A 24,516-nucleotide genomic window follows, 5' to 3' on the forward strand; every position below is an offset into this window, starting at 1 on the left:
GCTTCTCAGCAACAGCAGAAATATACAGCACACATTTTTGTCCAGGAAAGATATTTAATCACTCCTCTTGTGAGGATCATGCTCTCAAATAGTATTGTAACCCATACATTTGTTCAGTCCGAATTACAGATGCTTAAGTCTGGACTTGGAAAGATCTCCTTTCTTCTTGGATTGTCTGTTGGAAGCATAGAACTGACCAATTTTAAAATAAGAATGAGTATGTTTTGAAACTTACCTGCATATTTGAAAATGCATTGTCTGACCCGTGAAATCCACCTGTGCAATACTTGAGTTCAGATGGTGTTCTGGAAAACAGAGCCATACACACATCACTGACAATGCCTGTCTTGAAAAACTGTAAGTACAGCAACCCTATTTTCTTGACACACCTCAGTCCTTTCCACCTCTGCCTAAAATTCCACTTTTAACAAATAACAAATCTGTCTTCACGGGCCTCCTATTTTCATCCATACCCAGCAATAACCTTCTTACCCTTAGCATTAAAGCTCTTTAAGATTTTCTCTTTTTTGCTTCATTTCTTTTAATATTCCTTGCAAAAGCATAACCAATTTTTTAGTAGTCCAGTGGCACTTTCAAGACTAAAAACATTCATTTCAATATGAGCTTTCATGAGTCGCGAGAAACCCACTTCAGCAGATACATAACTGATGAAATAGAGACATTTTTATTTTTATAATATTCCTGACAGTAACATTTGTTTCCCCACCTTTGCGACACTGAGCTGCCCAATAACTCTAGCTATTGAGCATCACTGTACCAGATGCCTCTTGCTGAGTAAAATTCTCTCCCTCATCATGTACATATTGTCACTTATTTTCTTTCAAACCACATTTCCAAGTATTTTCAAATTAATTGCATCTGTCCACATTACCTTTACTTCCCTCACCCTCCTCTTAGTTGTCTTCATGTTGTTTTATTTATATTGTTTATATTGTAAGCTACTTGGAAGCATACATTTTAGGTATGAAAGCTGCATGAATACAAGGTACTTGTTTTCATTGGGCATAGAGACACTATATAACCACTTCCTAGGAAGATAAATTTGCTCTTTCAGAGAGAGAGATTTAATTCTGGAGGAATCTTGTGTCTCCCTTAAGTCTTCACATAAAGCCCTTGCCATCTCCTCCACAGTTCATGAGAAAATACCATGCGTACAACCTTCCGACATAGTACCACCACGATTTCTCAGTCTAGTTTTCACATTGCACAGTACTGATATTCTACAGCATCTGCACTTGAATACTAACAGTAAGGTCAACAGTGCAATCCTAGGCAGGGTTCAATCAAATCCCATTGAAATAAACAAACCTAGACTGCGGTAACTCTGCAAATGACAGTACTGTAAATGTCAGACCCAGGCCGGAAGTAAATAATGTAATGCTCAATAAGAGGATAAGTATGATGTTACAAAGTGGTGGTGGAAATTGCCATCAAAACTCAGTTGACATGGTAACCGCATAGGGCAAGCTTTCTCAACCAGGGTTTTGTGAAACTCTGGAATTCCTTGATGGCCCTGGAAGGGTTTCCCAAATGGGTAGGAATTAATTAATTTTAATTTTAAAAATTGTTAAACATTTATTGGATGATACGACCATATACAGACATGTCGATCTGCCCCCTGCTCCCAAAATGGCCAATGGGCCTCGAGTGGGTGGGAAGGGGAGGGGGCCCAGGTAGGCGTGTACACAGCTGTGCTTCCCCACCATATTCTGCATGATCATGCCACTTTCAGGGTTCCTCAAAGCCTGAAGAATGTTCAGGGGTTTCTCAACAGTAAAAATGTTGAGAAAGGCTGGCACAGGGTTTTCAAGGCAAAAAAACTTGTAAAAGTAGTTTGCCATTGCTTTGCTTTGTGCAGCAACCGCAGATTTCCTTGGTTGTTTTACATCCAAATACTAACAAGGGCCGACTATGCTTAGCTTCCATGAGGTGACAAGATCAAGTAATCTAAGTTATTCAGGCCAGGGCCCTTTCCCACTTTAAGCCCCTGGATAACTAGGTGAAATATGCAGAGAAGCACCTGTTAAAATTCCTTTTAGATAATAGGTTAAAGGTGATTTCAAATGCAGTTGCAAAATTTTGCTTATTAGCATTTAGAAAACAAAAAGCTTTACTTAAACAAAATGGGTAATTTCACTGTTGCCGTATTTTTATACTCTACCATCAATGTATCCATTTTCATTTGACGTATGTTCATAATCATATAATCAAATGTACTGTGTGTGCTGGTTTTTGACTGAATTAATAAATCTGAATCTAAATCATATGATAAAAGGCTTTAATCCATACCAATTTCAAAGAAGTTTATATGGACAGCAATAGATTATATTATCATGTGAAAAGCATAAATAGTAGCATGGTTTTGTGTGTGCATGTATGTGTATAGACCGATCTATACATATAAGGAAATCTGCAGTGAGGATGTCTGTGTGAGAAAATGCATGAAGCAGCATCTCATTAGCTTTTGGAAATTAGGCACCATTCAGAAGGAAGGAATCAAGGAACGATGGATGGATCTGAAACTATTGTAGAATAGATGCTGACCGTATGTCTTTTATACCTACTTAAAAGAATTAAATGTGACCATCCCTTTTACTGCGATGGTTCAACAAGGAAATACTGTATCCATGTTTAGGTACATTGCATGGGATCCACAAAAAGCTAAATTTTATAGTGACTAAAGAAAAACTAGCAACTTACCGAGCAAGCTGCCACTGTTCATCCATATAAAAATTCACTGGTTCAATGCGGTCACTCTTGGCATAGTGAAATCGCTTGGGGAGTAGGTGTTTCATGTATGCTTTGAAATGCTGATCTGGGGCTAAGCACTGAAATGTTGACATTAACATTCATGTTATTTCTAATATTACACTTATGCATCATAAGTGTTCCCATCTATAAATTTTCTAGTACATCAAGCCTGTTCAAATGCCTCTCTCAAAAACTTTATTTATTTATTGTACTTCATTTCTATCCTGCCTTTCGCAGTGGAGACTCAAAGCAGTTTGCGTCATTCTCCTCTCCTCTGTTCTGTCTTTGAAGTCAGTTAGACAGAGAATGTGTGACAGGGCCAGGATCCCCCCTCCCCCCCCCCAGCTTCCATGGCAGAGTGAGGATTTGAAGCTGAGCCTCTCAGCTCCTACCCTGACACTAACTACTATACCTCTTTGACACAAGCTGCTCCTTCTCAACATATATACAAACTATATCATGACAGCAGCCTTCCTGTGATGGTGTCATGGCTCTTGAACATCACATTTATATGGGTGGGCGTGACAGCATCAAGATTTCTCAACCAAACACCATTCAGCTGGGAAAGAGGATGTCATTCAATTGGGAACAACTAATTCTCCAGACTTATGGTATCACACCATGTGGAGAAATAAAGTAACTACAGCTGTCAGAAAGTAGGTGATAAAGTATATGAGGGATCTCATTTGCAAATATTTGCATATGTTCCTTGTGTTGGATAGCGGATGCTTTGCACATGTGAAAATGCATACTGCAACCTCATAAGAGGCATTCCCTCCCATGTATGAAAGAAGGGAAAATGCCACTTTGAAGAATATATCCAAAACCCCTGTAAGTAATTACATTGAAAACAACTCCGAGGTGGTTTTTTTTAATTGCCCAATTAATGAACAGAATTTTTTAAATCAAGTGCACAATTTATAATCAAATGACTAAAAGTTACAAATGTAAGAAAAAGTCATCAAGAGTCATATAAGGGGGGAAATACTTACTGTAAGCCTTCTGACAATGTCTTCATAATCAACTGGAAGAGTCAGATGAAATCATTAATTACCTATAGGTTAAAAGAAAATGAAAATAAAAGACTTCCTAATGAGGAATGATTATTTAAATTCTGAATAATACTTAATCTTTCTTATCAAATTGACATCGTTTTCGCCACCCCTATCAATATCAGTAGTAAATCTATCACTTAATATTTAAAAAAAAAAACATTTATATTGCTTTTGTCCAAAACACGTGGATTCACCATAGTATAACATAGAATGGGCCCATTATGCACGGAGTGGAAGGTCCGCAGTCGGGGTGGAATGGCGGCGGCTAAAATCACCAATTATGCACGCTGCAACCGGGCATAGAGTCAACGTATGCCACCGAAAAAGCAGTGTTAGCGAGATGCGGAAGAAAGTGGAGCTTCCCAGGACCAGGGCGCAACCAGAAGCGGCTCCAGAGTAGCCATGTGCATAATCAGATACTCTGGGTTTTGCCGCCGTTGCATTCCGTCCTGTGCATAAGCGGTTTGCTTCGCTTCTTCCTCCTCAGCATTCTCCATGCCGCCGTTTCAGCGGCCGTGCATAATAGGCCATGGAGATACACTAGACCAGGGGTAGTCAAACTGCTTTCGCTGGCAGGAGTTCATGGGAATTGTAGTCCATGGACATCTGGAGGGCCACAGTTTGACTACCCCTGCACTAGACCAAAATAGACAGCACTACCGAGTGGCACTAAGCTGTCATGGCTGAAAAATTCCCTCAGCCTTCTTCTTGGACTGCAAGCCATTTCTAACTGGTCAGTAATTTTTAAACAATGGAAGCTTTTCAATAGATATAACAACATGCAGCAACTGTCTTTGATCAATGAAATAATCGTGAAAGGCTCAAATATAACTGAAATTCCCATTCATGGTGTTATTTAGATAATCAAGGCAATGTTCACATATTTACATAGCGTAATTAGTAAAAAGTTGCACCTGCTCTATATTTTTATAGAAATTATTAGCAGCCATTCGCCTATGTGGACTACAATAACCTTGAGAGTATTCCTGCCTCACCCCTGCCAAAGTAAGGATTGTTGTCAGCTGAATGCTCTCCCCAGTTCATTTCCTTCATTTTGTCTAACAGAAGTAAACCATTTTCTAACATATTCAGTGAAAGAAAGCATTATTTCAGAATGAAGGAAGCACTGCATATTTAAACTACAATCCAACAATTCAGACAAATCCTTCTTAATACTAATATCCATATTCAATTCCTCAGAAACCATAATCACTCTTATGGTAATCCCTGTTCTTCAGGAATTCTGCCTGGCCTTGACCATGACAAGGGCCTTTTCGGCCTGGGCCCCCTTAGTGGAATGAGCTCCCAGAGGATCTCAGGCCCCTGACAGAGTTGACCCAGAGCCTGTAAAATGGAGCTCTTTTGCCAGGCATTTGGCTGAGGTCAAGATAGTGACATAGTATCGTCTTGGGCCCCTCCTCGATATGAGGAAACTTCCAGATTTAAAGTCCTCCTTGGCCAGAGAAGAACGTTAATCTGGTGGTGGATGTATTTTATACTATTGATGAGTTCTTTTAGGTTTTTAATGTTGGCTATATTATTTATATATTGTGTTTTTAAATTGTTGTAAGCCACCACAAGCCGTCTTTGCCAGGGGTGGTGGATTAGAAATCGAAATAAATAAATGTTTCTGTTTCCAAATCCATTTGAACTTTGTTCTGGCCAGGGCTGCCCCTATTGCCTGCTGCCACTGTTCTGAGTAGGGCAGGGGGATTAAAAAATTGCTGCCAGCTGTGGTGTCACAATACTTCTAATAGAAAAACAGGGCAGCTCTAGGTCAGGGGTGGACAAACTGTGGCTCTAAAACAATAAAAGCACAATAAAACATAATACAATTAATACAATTAATACAAAAGTTACAAGAATGGCAGCAGCATCTACATTCAAACCGCTTAGAGCAATCTTCTGTGTGTTTCACAGCAACATTATCAATCCCGTTTCAATGTTTAAATCTTCTTTAGCATAAATTGCAATAAACATACAGAAGTCCAAATCATTTTTTTTTAAATAGCTCCTAGTCTTTATCAAATTTCTCATCCAGCATCTTGGAATCTCCCCACCCCAATACCCGTAGCCACAACCCTCCCACCAACTGCCTGCTAATTCTACTTTGAGTCTTTTAGACATGAGAACTATTCAAATCTACTGAAATTATCTGAAGGCTGTAAATCATGTGTGATCATTAGCATCAACACTGACAGTTGATCTGAGCCAAAAGGCCAAGAAGTAATTAATATCATAATTTTTCACCCGATGTCATACAGCATACTTTGTCAGGTGATGTTATATATAAATACATTTTAAATAAAATCATTCTGGATGCAGATGATGAAAGCAATCACTTAGTTATGTATTCCATTTCTCTTTCAGTCCTATTTTTCTCTCCAAAATCAGGAAATGAAAGTAAGGCCATTCCAGGACTGAAGGGTAGGGGAAGCTCATGATAGATGCTTTACTATTGACCTTGGTTGTAATTATATCACTGCTATATCGTCTCATATACTTTTAAAGCAAAAAAACCCAAAACATTAAATTTGAGCATATTAGATTAGCCATTACATACAAGAGAAATACTCATCTAGAACATTGCTTGGCCTTAAGCGAGCTGCAGGGCCAGGGACTACATTCAAATTCCCAACGTCATCCAAGTATTTATTCAGGTATGCTGCTTTACTGCAGCTGGCTGTCTCCATCCCTTTAAAGAAAAAATAAGTGTTATTTTAAAGAATCAGCCAGCTAGTACGTTGCTATCTCTCAAACAATGAGAAAATGTAGCTAACTTTATCTAATTAGCGATAAGAAACAAGGAAGAAATAGGAGGTTGTAAATGGACTATTGAACCAATTTGGTAAACTGATTTTAAGGGGGATTGTTTTCACTTTGGTTCTGAATTCATTTACATGCAAATAAGTCACAATTAATAGGACCAATTAGGGGTTTCACTAGACATGACTTTGGGAGTTTCATGTTATCATTTTTACTCTCTAAATAGGAGGTCAAAGCTGTGATTAGGGAGAGGGGCGTTAACCTTTTCCCCAGGCACCGTTTTTTCAACCTCAAAGGGTCCTTTAGTTGGCTTTATTAGGGCAAAAGTACAAGTACTTTGCATGAATTGTTGCACGAATTGTCAAAGGCTTTCATTACTGGAGTCAATCAGTGGTGGGTTTTCTGGGCTGTGTGGCCATGATCTGGTAGTTTTACTTCCTGACGTTTCGCCAGTAAGCAGCTGGCATCTTAGAGGAAGTCCACAGCAAGATGGGAATCTCTCCATGTTGAAGTGTAGAGTGTGTGAACAGTTGCTGGAAATCAAGTACTTTGTACGTCTCCTGTATGTTTACTCCAGTCAGGAGTATTTCAGGTCAGAAAAAAGGATGTAGACTCACGGTCTGAACTAAGATCCTGTACAGTTTATTTACAAAATAAAAACATTGTCACACCCTGCTAACCTCTCAGTGAGTTAACTGATTCACATGGGAAATCCTAAACAGAGTTACTCCTTTCTAAGCCTATTGACTTCAGTAGACTTAGAAGAGTGCAACTTATTTTAGGATTGCACTGTGAATGACCTAAAGCTCCACAGACCTGCAACTGAATGGGGCACCTTGAATGATCATGGACAAAAATATACAGAGTTCAGAGTATTAATGTTTAAGAGTTGACATCAGCCCTGCCTACCTTCTATTTCTGAATGACTATCTTTACAACTAAACTAATAGAAATTGGGACAGCTGAGAGACAATATGAGATATGTACATGCAATATTCATTTATTCACTTAATGAATGTACATTATGATACACATGTGTATTTGGTATTATTCTGGTACTTATAATAGTAAAGGTTAATACTTGCATGGCTTTTCCATACATATGTCTACATGTGATTATAAACAAACAAATAAGTCTTTATTCTTATAATCTACCCTTTCCATAAGGCTCAGGGTGGGTAACATTACTTGATAAAATGCAGTCAAATAATGTTAAAATCACTATTACATTAAAAGCATTTTACAACCTCCCCAAGATATACACCAGTTAGTTGAGCATTAAGGAGGGTTTTGTTCTTTAAATGGATGGAATCACCCTTGATGTTCCAGTAGATGTTTCCCCATCAGTGTTTCCTGGGTGGGGGGAGGCCAGCCAGTGAGATGCTATTAGGTGGTATAATTCCCAACCCCCAACCATAGGCGTAGGGGAAGAGGTCTGTCTTGCAGGCCTGCAGAACTGATTGAGATCCCACAGGGCCCTGATCTCAGTTGGCAGAGCATCCCACCAGGCTGGTGCCAGAGTCAAAAGGACCTGGCCCTGGTTGAGGCCAATTTCACCTCTTTGGTGCCAGGGATCCTGAGCAAATTTCAGTCTACTGGGGGGCATAATGGGGGAGGCAGTCCCACAGATACACCAGCTCCAGACAATTTATGGCTTTAAAGGTCAGCACCAAAACACTGAATCTAATATTCTTCCAACTGAAGAACCATTTGAATATTCACTATTTGAAAGCTTACTGCTATAAAAAAGCTGCATAAAATGTGCACATGTAAACCTGTTTGGGTTTTTTTTTAATAAGGCTCAAAGTATCAGAGTGAAATTTCAGGAAGTGAGGAAATTTAGTGAGTATGATGCCATATAGTCCACCTTCCAAAGTGGCCATTTTCTCCAGGTGAACTGATCTCTGTCACCTGGAGTTTAGTTGCAATCCCAGATGTCCATCCACTGTCCTACTGACACTTTGTCATTCAGCCAGCTTCCTAGCTAAGCAGGAGTTCAAACTTGGGTCTCCTCAGCCCTAATGTGACACCATAACCACTACTTACAATTCTAAGAAACTTTCAGTGATAGAACTGCAGACATAATAAACTTTATCAATGGTTAAGGCTTTTCTCCTATTACTAGAAAATATTCTTATTGTAAAACTAAAATGACCTCAAAACTTTAGTCTGAACCAAATATTATATGGCTTAAATAAGCTTACCATGATCAGAGAGAAGAATGATGTTAATGCAGTTATGCATGTTCATTTGCTTAAGACCATCCATCAACATCTCAACCATTTTATCCACTCTCTGTAAAGCAAGAATAACCTGCAAGACAAAAATAGAGGCAACACAGACATTAACTTTGTAGCTTGCAAGTCGTATTTATATGATTCTGTTCTTGAACAGCAAGATATTCATAGGAAATATCCTGGACTCCTGGTCCACATGTACAAGTACTATAAAATTTTGTAACCAAGGCAGAAAAATCACTTCACTGATGGCATATCTCAGAGGTGGCAAAACGGTGGTTCTCCAAATGCCTATGAACTACAATTCCCATGAGCCCTTGCCAAGTGCTAGCAGGGGCTCATGGAAATTGTAATCCATGGCCATCTCTGGCCTATCTAGTTAAAAGAACTCAGTGATCAGTGGTATGTATCAGAGATGTTCCACTTGGATACCCACAGAATTACGCAAAGCCTCAGGAATACCGTTGAAAATATCCCCTTTTAACAGTAAAACACAGAGATTAATTTTAATAGTATATCATGGAGTTAAATTAATTTTCATTTTATATTTAATGTACCAATTGAAATACACGTTAATCTTTAAAACTGTGTTAGCACACATTAGCTATGTTTTTAAAAGTCTGTATCAATGACTCACTACAGATCTTATTTAAAAACAAAACAAAAAATCCATTTACTTACTTCACTGCTGATTGGTCCATATCTGTGGCCTGAAGAATCTGGTTCTTCTAAATACAGAGTGTAAAAGTGTGGTCTATATCAAACAGTACCAAAATTTTAATATTTTACATATAAAACTGTGAGAAAGTATGGAATTCATACAGCATTTATCAGAAGCATCTGAGCAATATTCACTGAAGCAATAACAACAAAAAGGTATGTGGACTTGCATTCCAGTCATATCTGTGTATAGCCAAACAAAAGTCCTGCTGGGTTCATTGGGTCTAACCCCCAAGTAAGTTTGTATATAAGATCGCAGCCTGATTGTACATAGAATCATAGAATCATAGAATCATAGAGTTGGAAGGGGCCATACAGGCCATCTAGTCCAACCCCCTGCTCAATGCAGGATTAGCCCTAAGCATCCTAAAGCATCCAAGAAAAGTGTGTATCCAACCTTTGCTTGAAGACTTCCAGTGAGGGGGCACTCCAGTGAGGCAGCCTATTCCACTGCTGAACGACTCTGACTGAGAAAAACTTTTTCCTGATATCTAGCCTATATCGTTGTACTTGAAGTTTAAACCCATTACTGCGTGTCCTTTCCTCTGCAGCCAGCAGAAACAGCATCCTGCCCTCCTCCAAGTGACAACCTTTCAAATACTTAAAGAGGGCTATCATGTCCCCTCTCAACCTCCTTTTCTCCAGGCTGAACATTCCCAAGTCCCTCAACCTATCTTCATAGGGCTTGATCCCTCAAAACAGTTCCATCAAAATCAAACACTTTCATGACTGATTTCAGTTGGAAAGTGAAACATGTGTTTAAAGTCATTCCCACTGAAATCAGTAAGTTTGTTTGGATAACTCTGTTTTGCACTAAGACATAATGTGTCATGGGCAAGATCCCATCTCATCTTCACAATGGCTGTGTTCTGACATCATGACAACCTGTGACTTTTCTAGAAATGTAGTCCACTTGGTGAGTTATCAGCAGGAAATGGGGAAATGGAGAAAAGCAGAGGGAGTGAGGGTGGCTGTTCTGAGAAAGCTTTATGCAGTACAAAGTGCACAAGATTTTTCTGCTGCTCTGTGCAGCTATCTATATCTAGGAAGCTGAGAAGGGCACATCTACTTAATGAACCAAGATTTCTGTATTCAGTCCTCAGAACTGATGGCATGGTGATAAAGAAAATGATTGCAACCTTCTGATTGATCGTACAGTTATTAAGGATTGGCTATAATTCTACATACTGGTCTGTCCTGGTTCAAGTCTTTGGTTCTTACCAAGCAAAGAAAATGTCTTGTTCCTCTCTGGAATGTAGTTTTTGATAAGCACTCCCACAAAACCAAAAGTTTATGTTATAGCTGATATAGTCAAGGCTAGAAAAATGGAAGAAGTGTGTGTCACTTCTGTTTATGTAAACAACTGGAGGTTGGGAGGAAAGCATGCGAGCAGCTTTCTGGACCTCTCAGCAGTTTCTGGAAGGCGGGTATAATGGCTGTAGGGTGTTCCTGGGAGATGGAGTGGGGAGACAGAGACCCCAGGCTATTGGCTCATCCTGCAAGAGCATCATCTTTCCCAACCTCCAAGAACAGGGTATTTAACTCTATGTAATCCTATTGTTCTCTGCACAAATTTGGGAACTCCCCTGTGTCTATATTTCTTCTGTAGTAAAAATACATAAAAGGGTTTTTTCTGTGTGATTAATTGGAGCTGGGCAAAAGAACCCTAATTAGGCCATTTGGCTATCAGAATATCAGAGGTTAGTACAAACCAGAGTTAACATGCCAGATACAAACTGTGGTTCAGCATGCCTAGCACCCACCAACCAATAGCAGCCTCCATTTATGCATTACATAAATGCATTACACAGCTCAATACCATGCTCACAAAATTGGTTAGTTGCTAATATGTAATAGAAGTAATTGTTGTTTTGCTATGACAAATTATCAAAGTTACACTTAAGGAGTTATTAACTGAAGTGTCTCATGAGAGATATAGTTGAAAAATAGGCTTTATTTGGTTGTGTATTGCGCTGAATACAAATATTGTTTAAGAAATGCATGGTTCTGTTTTTCTAATATTCTAAACATGTACCTCTTGTCTTCTGGTAACTGTAGCCAACTAAGAAAAGTTGTTACTCTTTCTTCAAATGGTACTGACCTAAAGCAAAAAGCAAAACAAGCAACTTAACAAAAACTTTGATACGTGTTATTTAACTTGTTTTATTTGCCTATGTAAAAACTGTTTTATTATTAGATGAACATTTTGTTGTATCTTGAGAACCGTTTCTAGTCTATATGTTTGTACTCATATTCCTCCTCTGTTGTTGGCTGTGATATTCATTTGATACAGGGATAATTAACAGGTTGCAGGAATTTTCAGGTACTGAGAAATAATCCTGAGTGACGGAAGAAGAAGGACATTGTATCGAGCACAGACAAGGAATGAGAGAAAACAAGTGTTGTTTGAAGGAAGCAGAAAGACTTTTGTGCTGGCCTGTTTAGAATTTTCCTTCTGTTTTTGTTGTGGATAACTTAATGAGGAAGTCTTGTTTGTTCTTTAAAATATCTGGAATTAAAAGAGCAGTCCTTAAAAGAGTTATACCCTTCTATGTCCACTGAAGACCATGGGATTAGAAGTGTGTAACTCTGCTTGGGATTGGAACAGTATTCTTGTATTTTTCTTGAACAGACAGCACCCATGTGCTGGGAAATTCCGGTAACAAAAGCATTTTAAAATAGTGTATCTAAAATATATTAGGTATACAACTCTGTCCTGTAACTTGTTAAGATATAAACCTCAGGTTTATAGTTATTTTATGTCCAATGTCTAGGATTTTGAGATCGGGGGGGGGGGGGTTCTCCATAAAAGCATTTCCTGCAGGTTGGAAATACAGATGTTGCATTCATCTTGAGATCACAGTCACTCACAATTTTTGATGCTTCAGAACATCTTCAGTTCCCCCAAACTACCAAGTCTTACCTATTGTATACTCTGTAAATGTTTGGAAAGCTTCCATTAACATCAACATCTGAACCAGGCCAGAAGAATGTTGCAGATTTTTGTCCTTGATACATCGCTGTCAGCCACATCTATTCAAAGAGAGAAAGCACCAATGCTCATCAATTCTTTCAAATTTTGAACTTTTTTCTTCTAGTTATTTTTTTCATTCATTTATTTGTTTGCTTTTGTTTTATTTGTTTTACTTATAAACCGCCACTCTCAGACCAGCCGGCTCATGATGGTTTACATTAAGAACATAAAATACTAAAATACAATCACCATATAACTGGCAAAACTACCATCTTGCCAACAAAACTATGGATGGTGGCAACAGTATCTTAACCCTGACCCCTCAGCACCTCAACCCTTCTGTTCACAGTTGTGGTGTTCTAATAGGTGTCACCAGGCGATGTTGGCCCCGGGGGGAGCCAGTTTCAACTGAGGGGGGCCTGATCTTATTGCCCCAGGCTCCAACCCAGCCTCAATCAAATACCTGGTGGAAGAGCTCCATCTTGCAGGCTCTGCAGAACCCAGAGAGCTCCGTCAGGGCCCTCAGCTCTTCCGGGAGCTCATTCTACCAGGTAGGGACCAGGATTGAAAAAGCATTGGTCCCCGTCAAGGCCAGGGGCACTTCCCAGGGCCCAGAACCACCAACAGATTCATACCCACAGAGCTCTTCACTCTGCAGGGAGCATATGGAAATAAATGGTCCCGCAGATAGGTAGGACCCGGGCTGCATATAGCCTTAAAGGTCAAAATCTTGAACTTGATCCAGAAATCAACCAGCAACCAATGCAGCTGCCTCAGCAACGGCTGGACATGGGCCCTCCAAGATGACCAAGTGAGGACCTGTGCTGCTGCATTTTGTACCAGGGCAAGGGTAAGGGTAGGCCCATGTTGAGCGAAGTCTAATCTGGAAATGACCATTGAGCACCATGCTTGGTGCAGATGGAAAAACACCACCTGGGCTACCTTCGTGACCTGAGCCTCCATATATCACCCTCAGATTCCTGGCCATAGGTGCAGATGTAAGTTGCACCCCATCCAGACAGGGGAGACATGCTTCCTGGTCTTGTCTCCTTCTACCCAGCCACAGAACCTCCATCTTGAAGGGTTGAGTTACAGACAACTCTGCCTGATCCATCCAGCTGCTGCTTTCAAACAACTGGTGAATGTATTTGGGAGTAGACCCAGACAGCCGTCCATCAGGAGATAGATTTGGGTGTCATCCCATACTGGTGACACCCCAGGCCATAACTGTGGACCAGCTGGGCCAGAGGGCATATATAGATGTTAAAGAGTGGAGGGGAGAGTATCATCTCTTGAGGTACTCCGCACACGGGTCAAACGACTCCTCCCCCACAGCAACCCTCTGTGACCGGTTCTTAAAAAAGGAGGCCAGCCAAGGCTGTTCCCCCAATCCATGTGTCAGTGAGGCAGCGAACCAATAACTCATGATCGACCACATCAAATGCAGCTAACAAAATGAGAATGACTGACCCACCCTGATCCAGCTGGCGCCGGAGATCATCCATCAGAACAACCAGCATGGTCTCCACTACATGGCCAGGATGGAAGCCAAACTGGTATGGATCCAGGGCCGAAGTTTCCTCCAAGAATGCCAGGAGCTGCTCCACAGCGGCCCTCTCAACTACCTTTCCCAGGAACGCAAGATGTGATACTGGACGGTAGCTGGTGGGTCTCACGGATCCAGATATGGTTTCTTCAGTAGCAGATGCACCACTGCTGCCTTAATACCGAGCCTGTTTGAGGTGAGGGCGGAGAGGACACCTAGGAGCAATCTCATCAATTGCAGCCATCAGGCGGGACTGCCAGTCATCCACCAAGGCCACCAATGAGATGCTGGAGGGCATCAGGTCCCGCAGAGCATTCAGGAATCTCTCAGATTCCATAAGTCTCCACAGGCGGACTAAAATGCGTCCATCGCCCAAACGGGCAGGGGGTGGTATCCTTACTGAGCCTTCAGAGCATGGTGGTCTGACCATAGAATCATGTTATTCACTACCAGATCCACCTCTATCCCTGCACCAAAGATCAGATCAAGGGTATGGCCAGCCTGATGGGTGGGATCAACAACCAAACATATATGAATCATATAACATTCCATTAAAAATATTATACTTTCCTCTCATACATGCTAGTTACTTGTACTGTAAGGTTTATTCATTTATTTGATAGACAATAAAACACATATTTTGAAGACTATTAACCTAGAACACTCTTCCCATTTCAAAGAAATAAAAACAAACAAAAAGGATTGCATTAAAATCTCATTTAATATTACACCACTTACTGGCTGCCCTAGGTACCACTGTTGATTGAACTTCTCTTCATTTCTGAGTGTGAAGTAAGCATTTCTCTTGGGTTCATACATTTTGTTATCTACTAGACCGTGTGATTCTGGATATAGACCCTGCAAGCAACATTAATCATTATTACCTAGGTATCAACACTCTTTACGCTGCTTAGCAACTTTCAGGCTACAACAGAAACCAAGGGAATACTGGCATGATTATTTTAAAAGTGACAACAGTGATTTTCAGACTTTGTTCCCTAAAATTATTATATTTATTTCCTTGCTTTCTGGGCTGCCCCTCCTTGAAAGCCCATCCGCTGCAACCAGCTGACAGCTGGTTAGTTTTCCTCTGCAGTGACAACCCTCAGGGAAATTTTTTGTGCTTTCTAAGGCTCAATTCATGTGAAACAACATTGAACAGAGGGGTTATGGGGAATATAAACGCAGAATTTCTTTGAAAGGAAAAACAGGGTGTCACCTGTTTAGATATGGATGAAAACTGGAATATGGGAGGTGTCTTAACTGGCATGGAATCAACTTAAAGGATTGGGAATTTATGAAAAAAGCCATTCTGATACTTTCAAATAGGAAAGGATAAAATCAAAATAAATACAAAGCTGAAAGTACCATGTTTTGCTACTAACACAAACACATGATATTTATTTTTTACTGCTATGGTATCCTGACCTGGGATTTTTCAAAATTCTGAAATTTTGGGGGCCCGTAGACCTGAACCAAAAAATGCTGGTTCCTGGTTATCTCTTGCCTTGAAAATCTATGGAGTCGCCAGAAATCTGCCGTGATTTAATGGCACTTTCCACTACCGCGATTACTCCCTGCCAGATGTTAGCCACAGATCAACCTTAGGAGACCCAGTAGCTGCCCTCCTTACCATTCTTCCCTCCCCCCCCCCCCCGCCCCATGTTGTCTGATCCCCCGAGGGCTGGCTCTTTGGTCTTATCATTCAGGTATTTTACAGCTACACACATTGTCTGCAAGTATTTTCTAAGCTGCTAAGTGATGTGACTGCTACTAAAATTGACCAAAACTTCTTTCATATTTGCAAAATCGTAAGTTGCTACAGCTTTTCTCCTGCAGTTTAAGATTTTACTCAGTAGCCAACTACCTACAGGCACAATTATAAATATAGAAGTCAGTAAAACAATGAAACATTTTAATGTGGGGAGGATGTTTCTTTACTTTCAAATTATTATTGCATGCTTTCAATAGTCATCACAGAATGAGCCATATTGGGAGGGCGGTGCAGAACTTTAATAAATAATAATAACGTAATATTTTATGAATTTTATAAAATACAACATGCTATTTCCAATGAAAGTAAATGAAACCCATGGAATTCCTTTTCAGTGTATGAAATCACACAGTTCTCTTACCGTGACAATGCTGTAATGATTAGGAAATGTTTTTGAAGGATACACTGGTCTCATGCTATCAGTGTATGTTCCACATTTTTCTGGTGAAAGAAAAAAAAAGGTTAATACACAATAATTCCACAGTTACAGATGTTATTAACTTGCATATCAAAATGTACAGACTATTAAAAGAATAAGGCAATATAAATATTCAGCAACTCTACTCAACAACAAATCCTCTCAGGCAATGTACTGTTTGGTAGTTGGATCAATCACAACTACGTAGATTCCTCATCGTATTTGCAGGAATTAGCTCTTCTCCCAAGTTCAGGCAATTTTCACCTTGCCAATGTGATGCTTTGAGTGAAGTTTGTGCTAAAAAATAGCCGCATCATGTGAGAAGGTGCCACACAGTCACTGTCTGTTCCACTGTGGTGTTTTAAGGGACTATCAGCTATTTGCCTGTTTAAATTGGTCTTCATAAATGTAAACAGAAAAATCTTCATGTGGAAAAGTGTCAGAATTTTTTTTTAACACTAGCCTCTGAATAAGAACAATACATACAGAAACACACACAAACACAGAACAAGTGCCAAGAAATTTGTATTTATCACCCTTCATTACTGATATTGACCTCTAAAGCAGCAGTCCCCAACCCCCGGTCCGGAGACTGGCACCAGTCTGTGGATCAGTCGGTACCGGGCTGCGGCTCCTCCTCAGCCTCCTCCCCGGCTGCTGCCTCGGGGGCTGCCCTGCCACTCTGCCACCGGCTCACCTTTGGTGCTCTCCAGCAGCTGCCATGGCTAGGGCTCCCCCTCGGCATGGCACTGCACAGCTGCTGCTGGCAATGCCCCCCAGCGGGCAGTGGGAAGTCAGGGGCACCGGAAGGAAAGCAAGTGGAGCAGGAGCTCAGGCGGCAGCGGTGATGTCCCTCAGCAAACGACTACCCCTCCCCCGGGCCTCAGTAAAATTGTCAAGCGTTGACCATTCCCGGTGATAAAAAGATTGGGGACCACTGCTCTAAAGGCTTCAGTTTTCAGTTCTAATATAGAAAAAAACAAACCATTTTCATTCCTCATACTACTGGAATACATTCTAAAGAACCCTTTTTCCATCTGATTTCTTAACAGCCATCGCCAAATCTCCAGACAGGTGCCTCAACATACACAACAGTAGCTATAACAATCCATATACTAATACAACTTAGCCAGGCATTTGTTGATGTCCATATTATCAGGCCTGGGAGGTTCCTTCCCATTTTTATCTTTAGGGGTTTGTTTTGTTTTGTTTGTTTTGTTTGCAACCCTGGGGCTTCCCCAGATTTACCAAAACTTAAATGGTAGCTATGGGTAACCCCCTTTTCATGTATCTCACTATCTTCCTGGGGGAGCGGAACTTGGCTTTTAGGTGCAGTGACTGGCTACTTTTACTAGCCAGTCAGTCTGTGAAGTTATATCTTACAATATATACAGGGTACCATCTCATATTAATGTATACATTAACACAGTTCAAAGAGCATTAAACCAAGTACTATTCCAGTTATCAACTTAAACATTAACAGATGCTACTTATGTGACAGTTGAAGATGTTCCAGCAGCTGACTGAAGAGCTAAAAAAGTAATATACAACAATCACCGAGACTGAAAGGAGGATTGTGCATTTATGCACACACTTGTTAGCATTCTCCATTGCAAGGGATTGCAAGAAAGAATCTGGATTTAGGGAAATTAATGATTAAAAATCCATTTAAATGAAATTCACAACTATAAATTATAAGTAGCAACACCAAGGATTCTGAAGAATTGAGCAACTAGCTTTGAATACTTAAGACACTTGGTTTTTACTTCTCACATAGCAGCATTTCCTCCTCCCTGCCATTAACAGAACTGCCTCTGATGCTTATATTCCTTTACAAATCACATCCAGATTATGACTTCTATGAGAAAAATATCTGAAGAACAAACAATACTGCTGCTCAAGGGGAAAAAATAAAATTTCCCATCAGGCACCCCTCCCACCTTCTGACTAGGTTATAAGGACACAGAGATCTCCATTCCAAGTCATATTCCAAGCTCTATTCCAAAGGGAGCTTTGATGCGTGATAGTTCCTACTGCCAAAATCTTGTTGGCTTACTGAAATTCAATCTAGCTGTTCTATTGCTCAACAGAAACCATGAAATTTATGTGAAAAGAGAAAAAGTATACCATAAGTTCCACAATAGACCTTAGCAGCCCACCTTTCTCCCACTCTCCATTTTCAGAACCCTTCTTTAGAAGTTTACATTTAATTATATAATGAAGGATTGCATTAATTAATTTATAGATGAAAGTGTCAGCATAGCAATGAAATAGATGAAAGTGTCAGCATAGCAACAAGAATGGCAAGGTCTTTTCCACTGCCCACATACCATCATTGTTTCCCACTGTTTTAGCAAACAGAACATGTCTGAGAACAGCAGATATGAATAATGTAGCAATATAATCATTTCTGATTCCTCCCTGCTTCCTTTTTCCAATAGTCCAGAGTTAGAAAGCCAAGTAAGTTGTGTGTGCATTGTTAAATAGATACTTCTAAGCAAATTAATGTCTCTATTCTATGTTTTAATATTTTGCCCAAGACTAATATCTAACAAACCTTGAGAAAGCAAAGAGACCTGTCTCATGAAACTTTCCATGTTTAAGAGTGCGGTTTTGGAAATGTGCAAGATGATTACTGCCCAGCCACAGAAACAGCAGCTTAACCACATCGCTGCTTGATGGATCTCAAGAATGACTCTTGCCTCTTTACTGGTGCTTTGCTGCAAAAACATCTGTGATATCATAGGTCAAAAGGAGTTTATGGGTGGGGCACAAAATTCACGTTAGGAAAATATACAACTTAGATTATTTTTTCTTAATAATCCAAAAGGCTGTCCCTCAGACTGAGAAACTACTCACGTAATTTGTTAATAACAGGAAGAAGTCTACCCCATGTTTGCAAATATTCCGCCCTGAATCCATCCAAAGAAAACAACAACAGTGGAGGCTTTGTAAATCTGAGCAATAAGAAATGAGACAGTTAGAAATAAGCACCTGATATTTATTAACTCATTTTCTAGACACTTTTTTTCAGTCTGGGACAATTCTGTTGATGCGTATCCAAAGATGAACGGGAACAGTTCTACATGCCAAGCTTCTTCACTCTTGTGGAGGGGACTACAAATCTGGAGGAAGCAGAACTCACCATAATAGACCAAGAAATATCAAGATGCATGCTTTATAACAAAATAGCAGAATTTTCTATTACTGTTAGCAGTGACATCGATAGCACAGTACATAATGCCAGGAAGTCTGGCTGTCTTCATTGACCACAAGGAGGGCTTTTAAGACACAGAGAGGAGAAGGATGGGGAAGGGCAATCCTGAAGTGTTGTATATGTATATGGTTTTAAGAATAGTGAGATGTGGGACTTCTGGGATCACAACTCTTAAGGACAATTTTGGCCAGGCTGAAAGGTGAGATACCTCTAAAGCTCTTCAAACCAAAGGTGGGCAGTTTAAATGACCTATGCACTTTTTATAAAGATCTCTCACTACTAATTTGCTGAAGAAATCTTTATTAGAATGAAGATATCTGCTACCTAAAAGTAAGCATTTACTGCCAGCCTGTCCTACTCTAAAGCTATTAATCTTCATTTAACTCCTATGTATAATCTACTTGAATCTCCACCTTTGACTCTCAAGACTTTCTGTGAACTTCTAAGAGAAAAAATAACTGGAATTGTAACCTATACTGCTTGATGAATTGAATTAATGAGCTATCTCCGAGCTACCATTTTAGCTGAAAATCAGCAGTTTTTAAAACTATTTTGTCTGGTTTTGGAATATACTGAAAATTATCTGGGATATATCAATGGAATATTTTCAACTATTCTGAGAAATTACTAAAAGGAAAATGTCCAGTTCTCTCTTTATCCGAAATCAGCAAGAAACTCTACCATCCATTGTCATCTACAGCCATCTACTGTCCTAAAAGTTAACAAATACCTTCAAGTATGGATTTCTCGAAAACAGACCTATTAACTGAAACTTTATCTACTGCTATCTCTACACAATTTAAAGTGAGACTAGAAAACCATAAAATTAATGCCCAGCTATTGCAGATCTCGCAAACTCTTCATGATTGGTATTCACCAACTGCTGTACACCAAAGAAAAATCAGGTGGACCCGCTCAAGGGAAATGGAGAATCGTGATTTCCAAATCAATCTTGAGAGTTAGCAAAGAAATCAAAGAAAACTTGGAAATCAAAGATGAAATTGAGAAAAAGCTTCTCTGATTATAAAATGGTCAAAGAAGCACTCCTAAATATAAAATATCAAAATATGGAACTCAAAGACTTCACAAAACTATGAAACAAAGACACAGAAGCTGTTGGTGGAGAAGATTTCAGGGAGCAGAAAATTTTATGGACAGTGAATGAATATCTGGACACAGCCCGCGGCGCCGCGGACTAAATAAAGCCATAAATGCTTTGTGGGAGGAGTTAGGGCGGGCTCAGTACGGGATGAGGAAGGGTGCCGATTAGCCCCTTCCTCCGGACAGACCATAGGCTGGGCCAATCAGCAGGTGCGAAGCACCTGCCGATTGGCCCGGCCGATTCCCGCCCTGCTAAGAAGGAAGGAACTGCGAGCCGCGCAGAGCGCGGCTCGCAGTTGCTCCTTTGCTGCCGGCCTGATGCCTTAGAGAAGTAAGTTTATATAAGAAATAAGTATATATAAGGATATCTATACCTATATAAAAATTATATAAAGGTAGTGGGGTAGTTTGCTATTTTATTAAACATGTTTTTAAGTTTTTGGTGATATACAATTTTTGTAATGGGTAACATATCCAATAAGTAATAACTCCAACAGGGCTGCTGGAGTTCTTTTCTAGTTAGATTTTGTATTTATTTTTCTATCAATGTCTATCAATATTTTAGAATATATTCTCTAAAACATTAGAGAATACAATTATACAAAATATACTAGAATTACTTCAAGTGTGATGCATGAGTAGGCCCAGCAAAGTCAGGGTCACATCAAAGCTTTCAAGTGCCAGCTTGGTACATTGGTTAAGATCAGTGGCCTCTAATCTGGAAAGCTGGGCTTGATTCTCCCTTCCTCAACATACAGCCAGCTGGGTGACCTTGGGCCAGTCACAGAACCTTCAGAGCATTCTCAGCCTCACTTACCTCACAGGGTGTCTGTTGTGGGGAGGAGAAGCATACACAAATTGTAAACAACCTTGAAACTCCTTTGTGTAGTAAAAATCAGGGTACAAAAACCCAGCTCTTCTTCTCTTCTTCCAATGACTAGCCAAGCTATTTTACATTGCTTAAATTGAAATATGAAAACATTTTACTCAAAACTCCCCCCTCCCCAAAAGCAGATGCTTTTTGATAATCTATACTCTATTTTTTGTACAAAAATAATGTTAGGATAATAGCATTCCCTTTCTATTTGGTAGTATCTTTCTCAGTAAGATTGTCAACTGGCAAGGGGAAAAGTCCTGTCCCTAAATAGTGGTTTGCTATGTAGAAATGGACAGCTGAAGTTTTTCTCAACCAGGGTTTCGTGAAACCCTGTGGTTTCTTGATGGCCTTGAAAGTGTTTCCTAAATAGGTGGCTGTTAACTGTTTATATAATTGTTTCATTCGTTAAACATTTATCAGGTGAGTTGTTTATTTATGGTCCTGTCAACCCACACATTCCAACGTGGCCAATGATGGTTCTGAAAGCGGTGGAAAGGGGGGGGGGTCCCTGGGTGGGCATGTACACAGCTATGTTTCCCAACTATATTCTGCACCATCACATCACTTCTGGGGTTTCTTGAAGCCTGGAGAATGTTTCAGCAGTTTCTTAATTGTAAAAAAGTTGAGAAAAGTTGGTATAGAGCTAAATAACATCACCTCATAATTTTTGCAGATCAAACTTAGTATTAAAGGAACAGCTAAAGTGACCCATTCAAAAGTTGGCAACCCTGTTCTTCAATAGACTATTTAAAATACAACATTTGCATTTATTTTGAAAAAGAATTAAACTATTAAAAGTATGTCTTAGACATAATATTTTAAAAGCTGTATTAGTATGGATCCTAAGGCAAATCTTGATTTAAGAAAAAAATCTGATTTGAGTCAAAGGTCTTGGAGCTTCTGATTTGAGGTTTCCCCAAACTATGTTGGTTTGTAAGTCTCATTCACTGTGTTTACAGCTAGGCCACATATGCCACAAAAATGCTTTCTCGGAAGAGGCTTTCAGCATCTATTGCTAAAAGTCATTTAAAGCTACTGGCATTCCACAGTCAGCAGTACATATAAAAGTACATACATACATCACTTTCAGAAAGCAATAATTAAGAAAATGATTAATCAAACTAACAATTTCCTTCTTTGAAATCTCAGGGTGGGGGGCTCTATACATGTCATGGTTGATAAAAGCTTTCCAGGGAAAGTTTACATTAGCAATTTGGGTAATCACTTACAGAAATATTTACATTACCATAGACTTAAGCACAGACTTTCTTTTCCTTTCAAAAGATGTAAAATCAAATTTTACTATCCTTACCCATCTGGACACTGCGGTTCCTTAATGTCCTCACATTCTTCTTCAAGCCAGCTTGTCTTTCCTTATTTGAGAAAAGAGAATTTATTCCAAATCTTATCTTAGTCTGAATAGATTGAAATATAAATTTGTGCATCTACTCATTTTCAGTGCACTCATAATCACTTACATCCTCCTAAATCCATTTAAATTAACCGGTTTAAAATGTATTGTTAATTCAATCTAAAATATTTCAAAACTATGCAATTTAAGGTGAAAATGTAAAAATTGCACATAACTAAGGAAATTCCTTATGTATATAAATTTGATTTGATATAGTTGAAAACTTCAGAGACAAATAGTAGTAACTGAATCTGTGTGACAGTAAACTTGAGTAATTCCCCTCCACCCTTCAATTAAGCTTTAACCATCCAAGACTGAATTCAGCTATAAGTACAAATCATGTTCTGTTAATATATTTATATGACCAACCATGGTTGGTTGCTTTCCAGTCTGTAAAGCTGGTGTACTTTGTCACATTGTCTAATTGTTTTCAAGTGCCCTTTCAAATTTCAGCTCTTTTTTGTTCAAGTCCCAGACAGCTCAAAAAGAGTTCTGCAAAAATGCCCAAACATCAATGAAGATCACTCCATTATTGCCCTTTACATCTTTTGACACAAATATAAATCAAGAGTATTTTTTTACCTTCACAAACTGAATAATAATTACCGCAGCAATTATTATTTTCCACACAGTCATCCGAACAGGAGCAGTGATATTCTGTCCGGTTCTTCTCACCACATCGAAACTTTGTACAGGTCCATATACGCGCTACAATCAACATCAAGGAACCCACTTTTAGTTAAATATGACTTAACTACATAACAAATGCATATGAATATAACGGCATGCCCACTCTCCTTTCTGTAGATTAATTTTTTTAAACGATATGTATAAGAAGTCAGAAATTTTAACTTTGGATTCTTACACTTATACAAAAGATGACACACCAAGGAAAAGCAGGAAAGTCCTAAACTGTTTTGATCCCCTGTCAGAATACAATTCCATGTTTATGCTGGCAACAAAGACATAAAATCTAGCTGAACATGCTGATGTCATCAAATACCGATTTATTCACCTTCATTTCTTTCTGCTAGCTTCCACAGAACACTTTCAATGTCGATAAGATATGTTGGGGAGAAACTGTCATTATTAGGCTATAGATTATGTAGAACCAGACACTTATGACCAGGTAAAACTTGGATTAAAAACCTCAAAGTAGGGCCAAGAATTTCCCCATTATTATAACTGATGATGATCTGTAAATCTATAGAGATCTGTTACCCTAAGGGAAAGAGAGACTTGTCAGCCAAGAGATGCAGAAGGGAAATAAACCAAGTTGATGATGGCAAAAACGCGCAAGCTCTTCTTTAATGTCACTAAAAGGTACAAAGCCAGGACAGAGAAAATAAACTTGTTCTCAACAATGTCTTTGGCAGTGGTTCTTATGTACAAAGTTAGAAAATAGTCTCCTCTCTTTGTGAACACCTTATAGTATACCTAAAAATGGGTTGACCACAGGATCCCCATTATTATTATTATTATTAGTAGTAGTAGTAGTAGTAGTAGTAGTAGTAGTAGTATTAGATTTATTTCCCGCCACTTCCGAAACTGGGTCATAGCGGGTTACAATGTCAATAAAAACCCATTAAAACCTCCATTAAAAGACAAAATTATGAACATGGTGGAAACCCCACCACCACACATCCCC

The 24,516-nt window shown here is 39.4% G+C and overlaps 1 protein-coding gene across 1 annotated transcript in view; it reads right to left on the reverse strand.

The window, feature by feature from the left end:
* Window positions 1-24,516, reverse strand: part of ENPP1 (ectonucleotide pyrophosphatase/phosphodiesterase 1) — a 60,602-nt gene that overhangs the window by 18,180 nt on the left and 17,906 nt on the right. Inside the window, exons 4-16 of the mRNA XM_077352781.1 lie at window positions 23,451-23,576; window positions 22,770-22,830; window positions 19,122-19,219; window positions 16,206-16,285; window positions 14,809-14,928; window positions 12,474-12,583; window positions 11,586-11,651; window positions 9,512-9,584; window positions 8,798-8,906; window positions 6,391-6,522; window positions 3,765-3,796; window positions 2,722-2,849; window positions 236-305 (exon numbers count right to left, since the gene is read on the reverse strand). Coding sequence (XP_077208896.1) covers window positions 236-305; window positions 2,722-2,849; window positions 3,765-3,796; window positions 6,391-6,522; window positions 8,798-8,906; window positions 9,512-9,584; window positions 11,586-11,651; window positions 12,474-12,583; window positions 14,809-14,928; window positions 16,206-16,285; window positions 19,122-19,219; window positions 22,770-22,830; window positions 23,451-23,576 — 1,205 coding nt within the window. The remainder of the gene's footprint in view (window positions 1-235; window positions 306-2,721; window positions 2,850-3,764; window positions 3,797-6,390; window positions 6,523-8,797; window positions 8,907-9,511; window positions 9,585-11,585; window positions 11,652-12,473; window positions 12,584-14,808; window positions 14,929-16,205; window positions 16,286-19,121; window positions 19,220-22,769; window positions 22,831-23,450; window positions 23,577-24,516) is intronic.

This window comes from Paroedura picta, chromosome 1, assembly GCF_049243985.1.
Source record: "Paroedura picta isolate Pp20150507F chromosome 1, Ppicta_v3.0, whole genome shotgun sequence".
In the NCBI taxonomy this organism is placed as follows: domain Eukaryota; kingdom Metazoa; phylum Chordata; class Lepidosauria; order Squamata; family Gekkonidae; genus Paroedura; species Paroedura picta.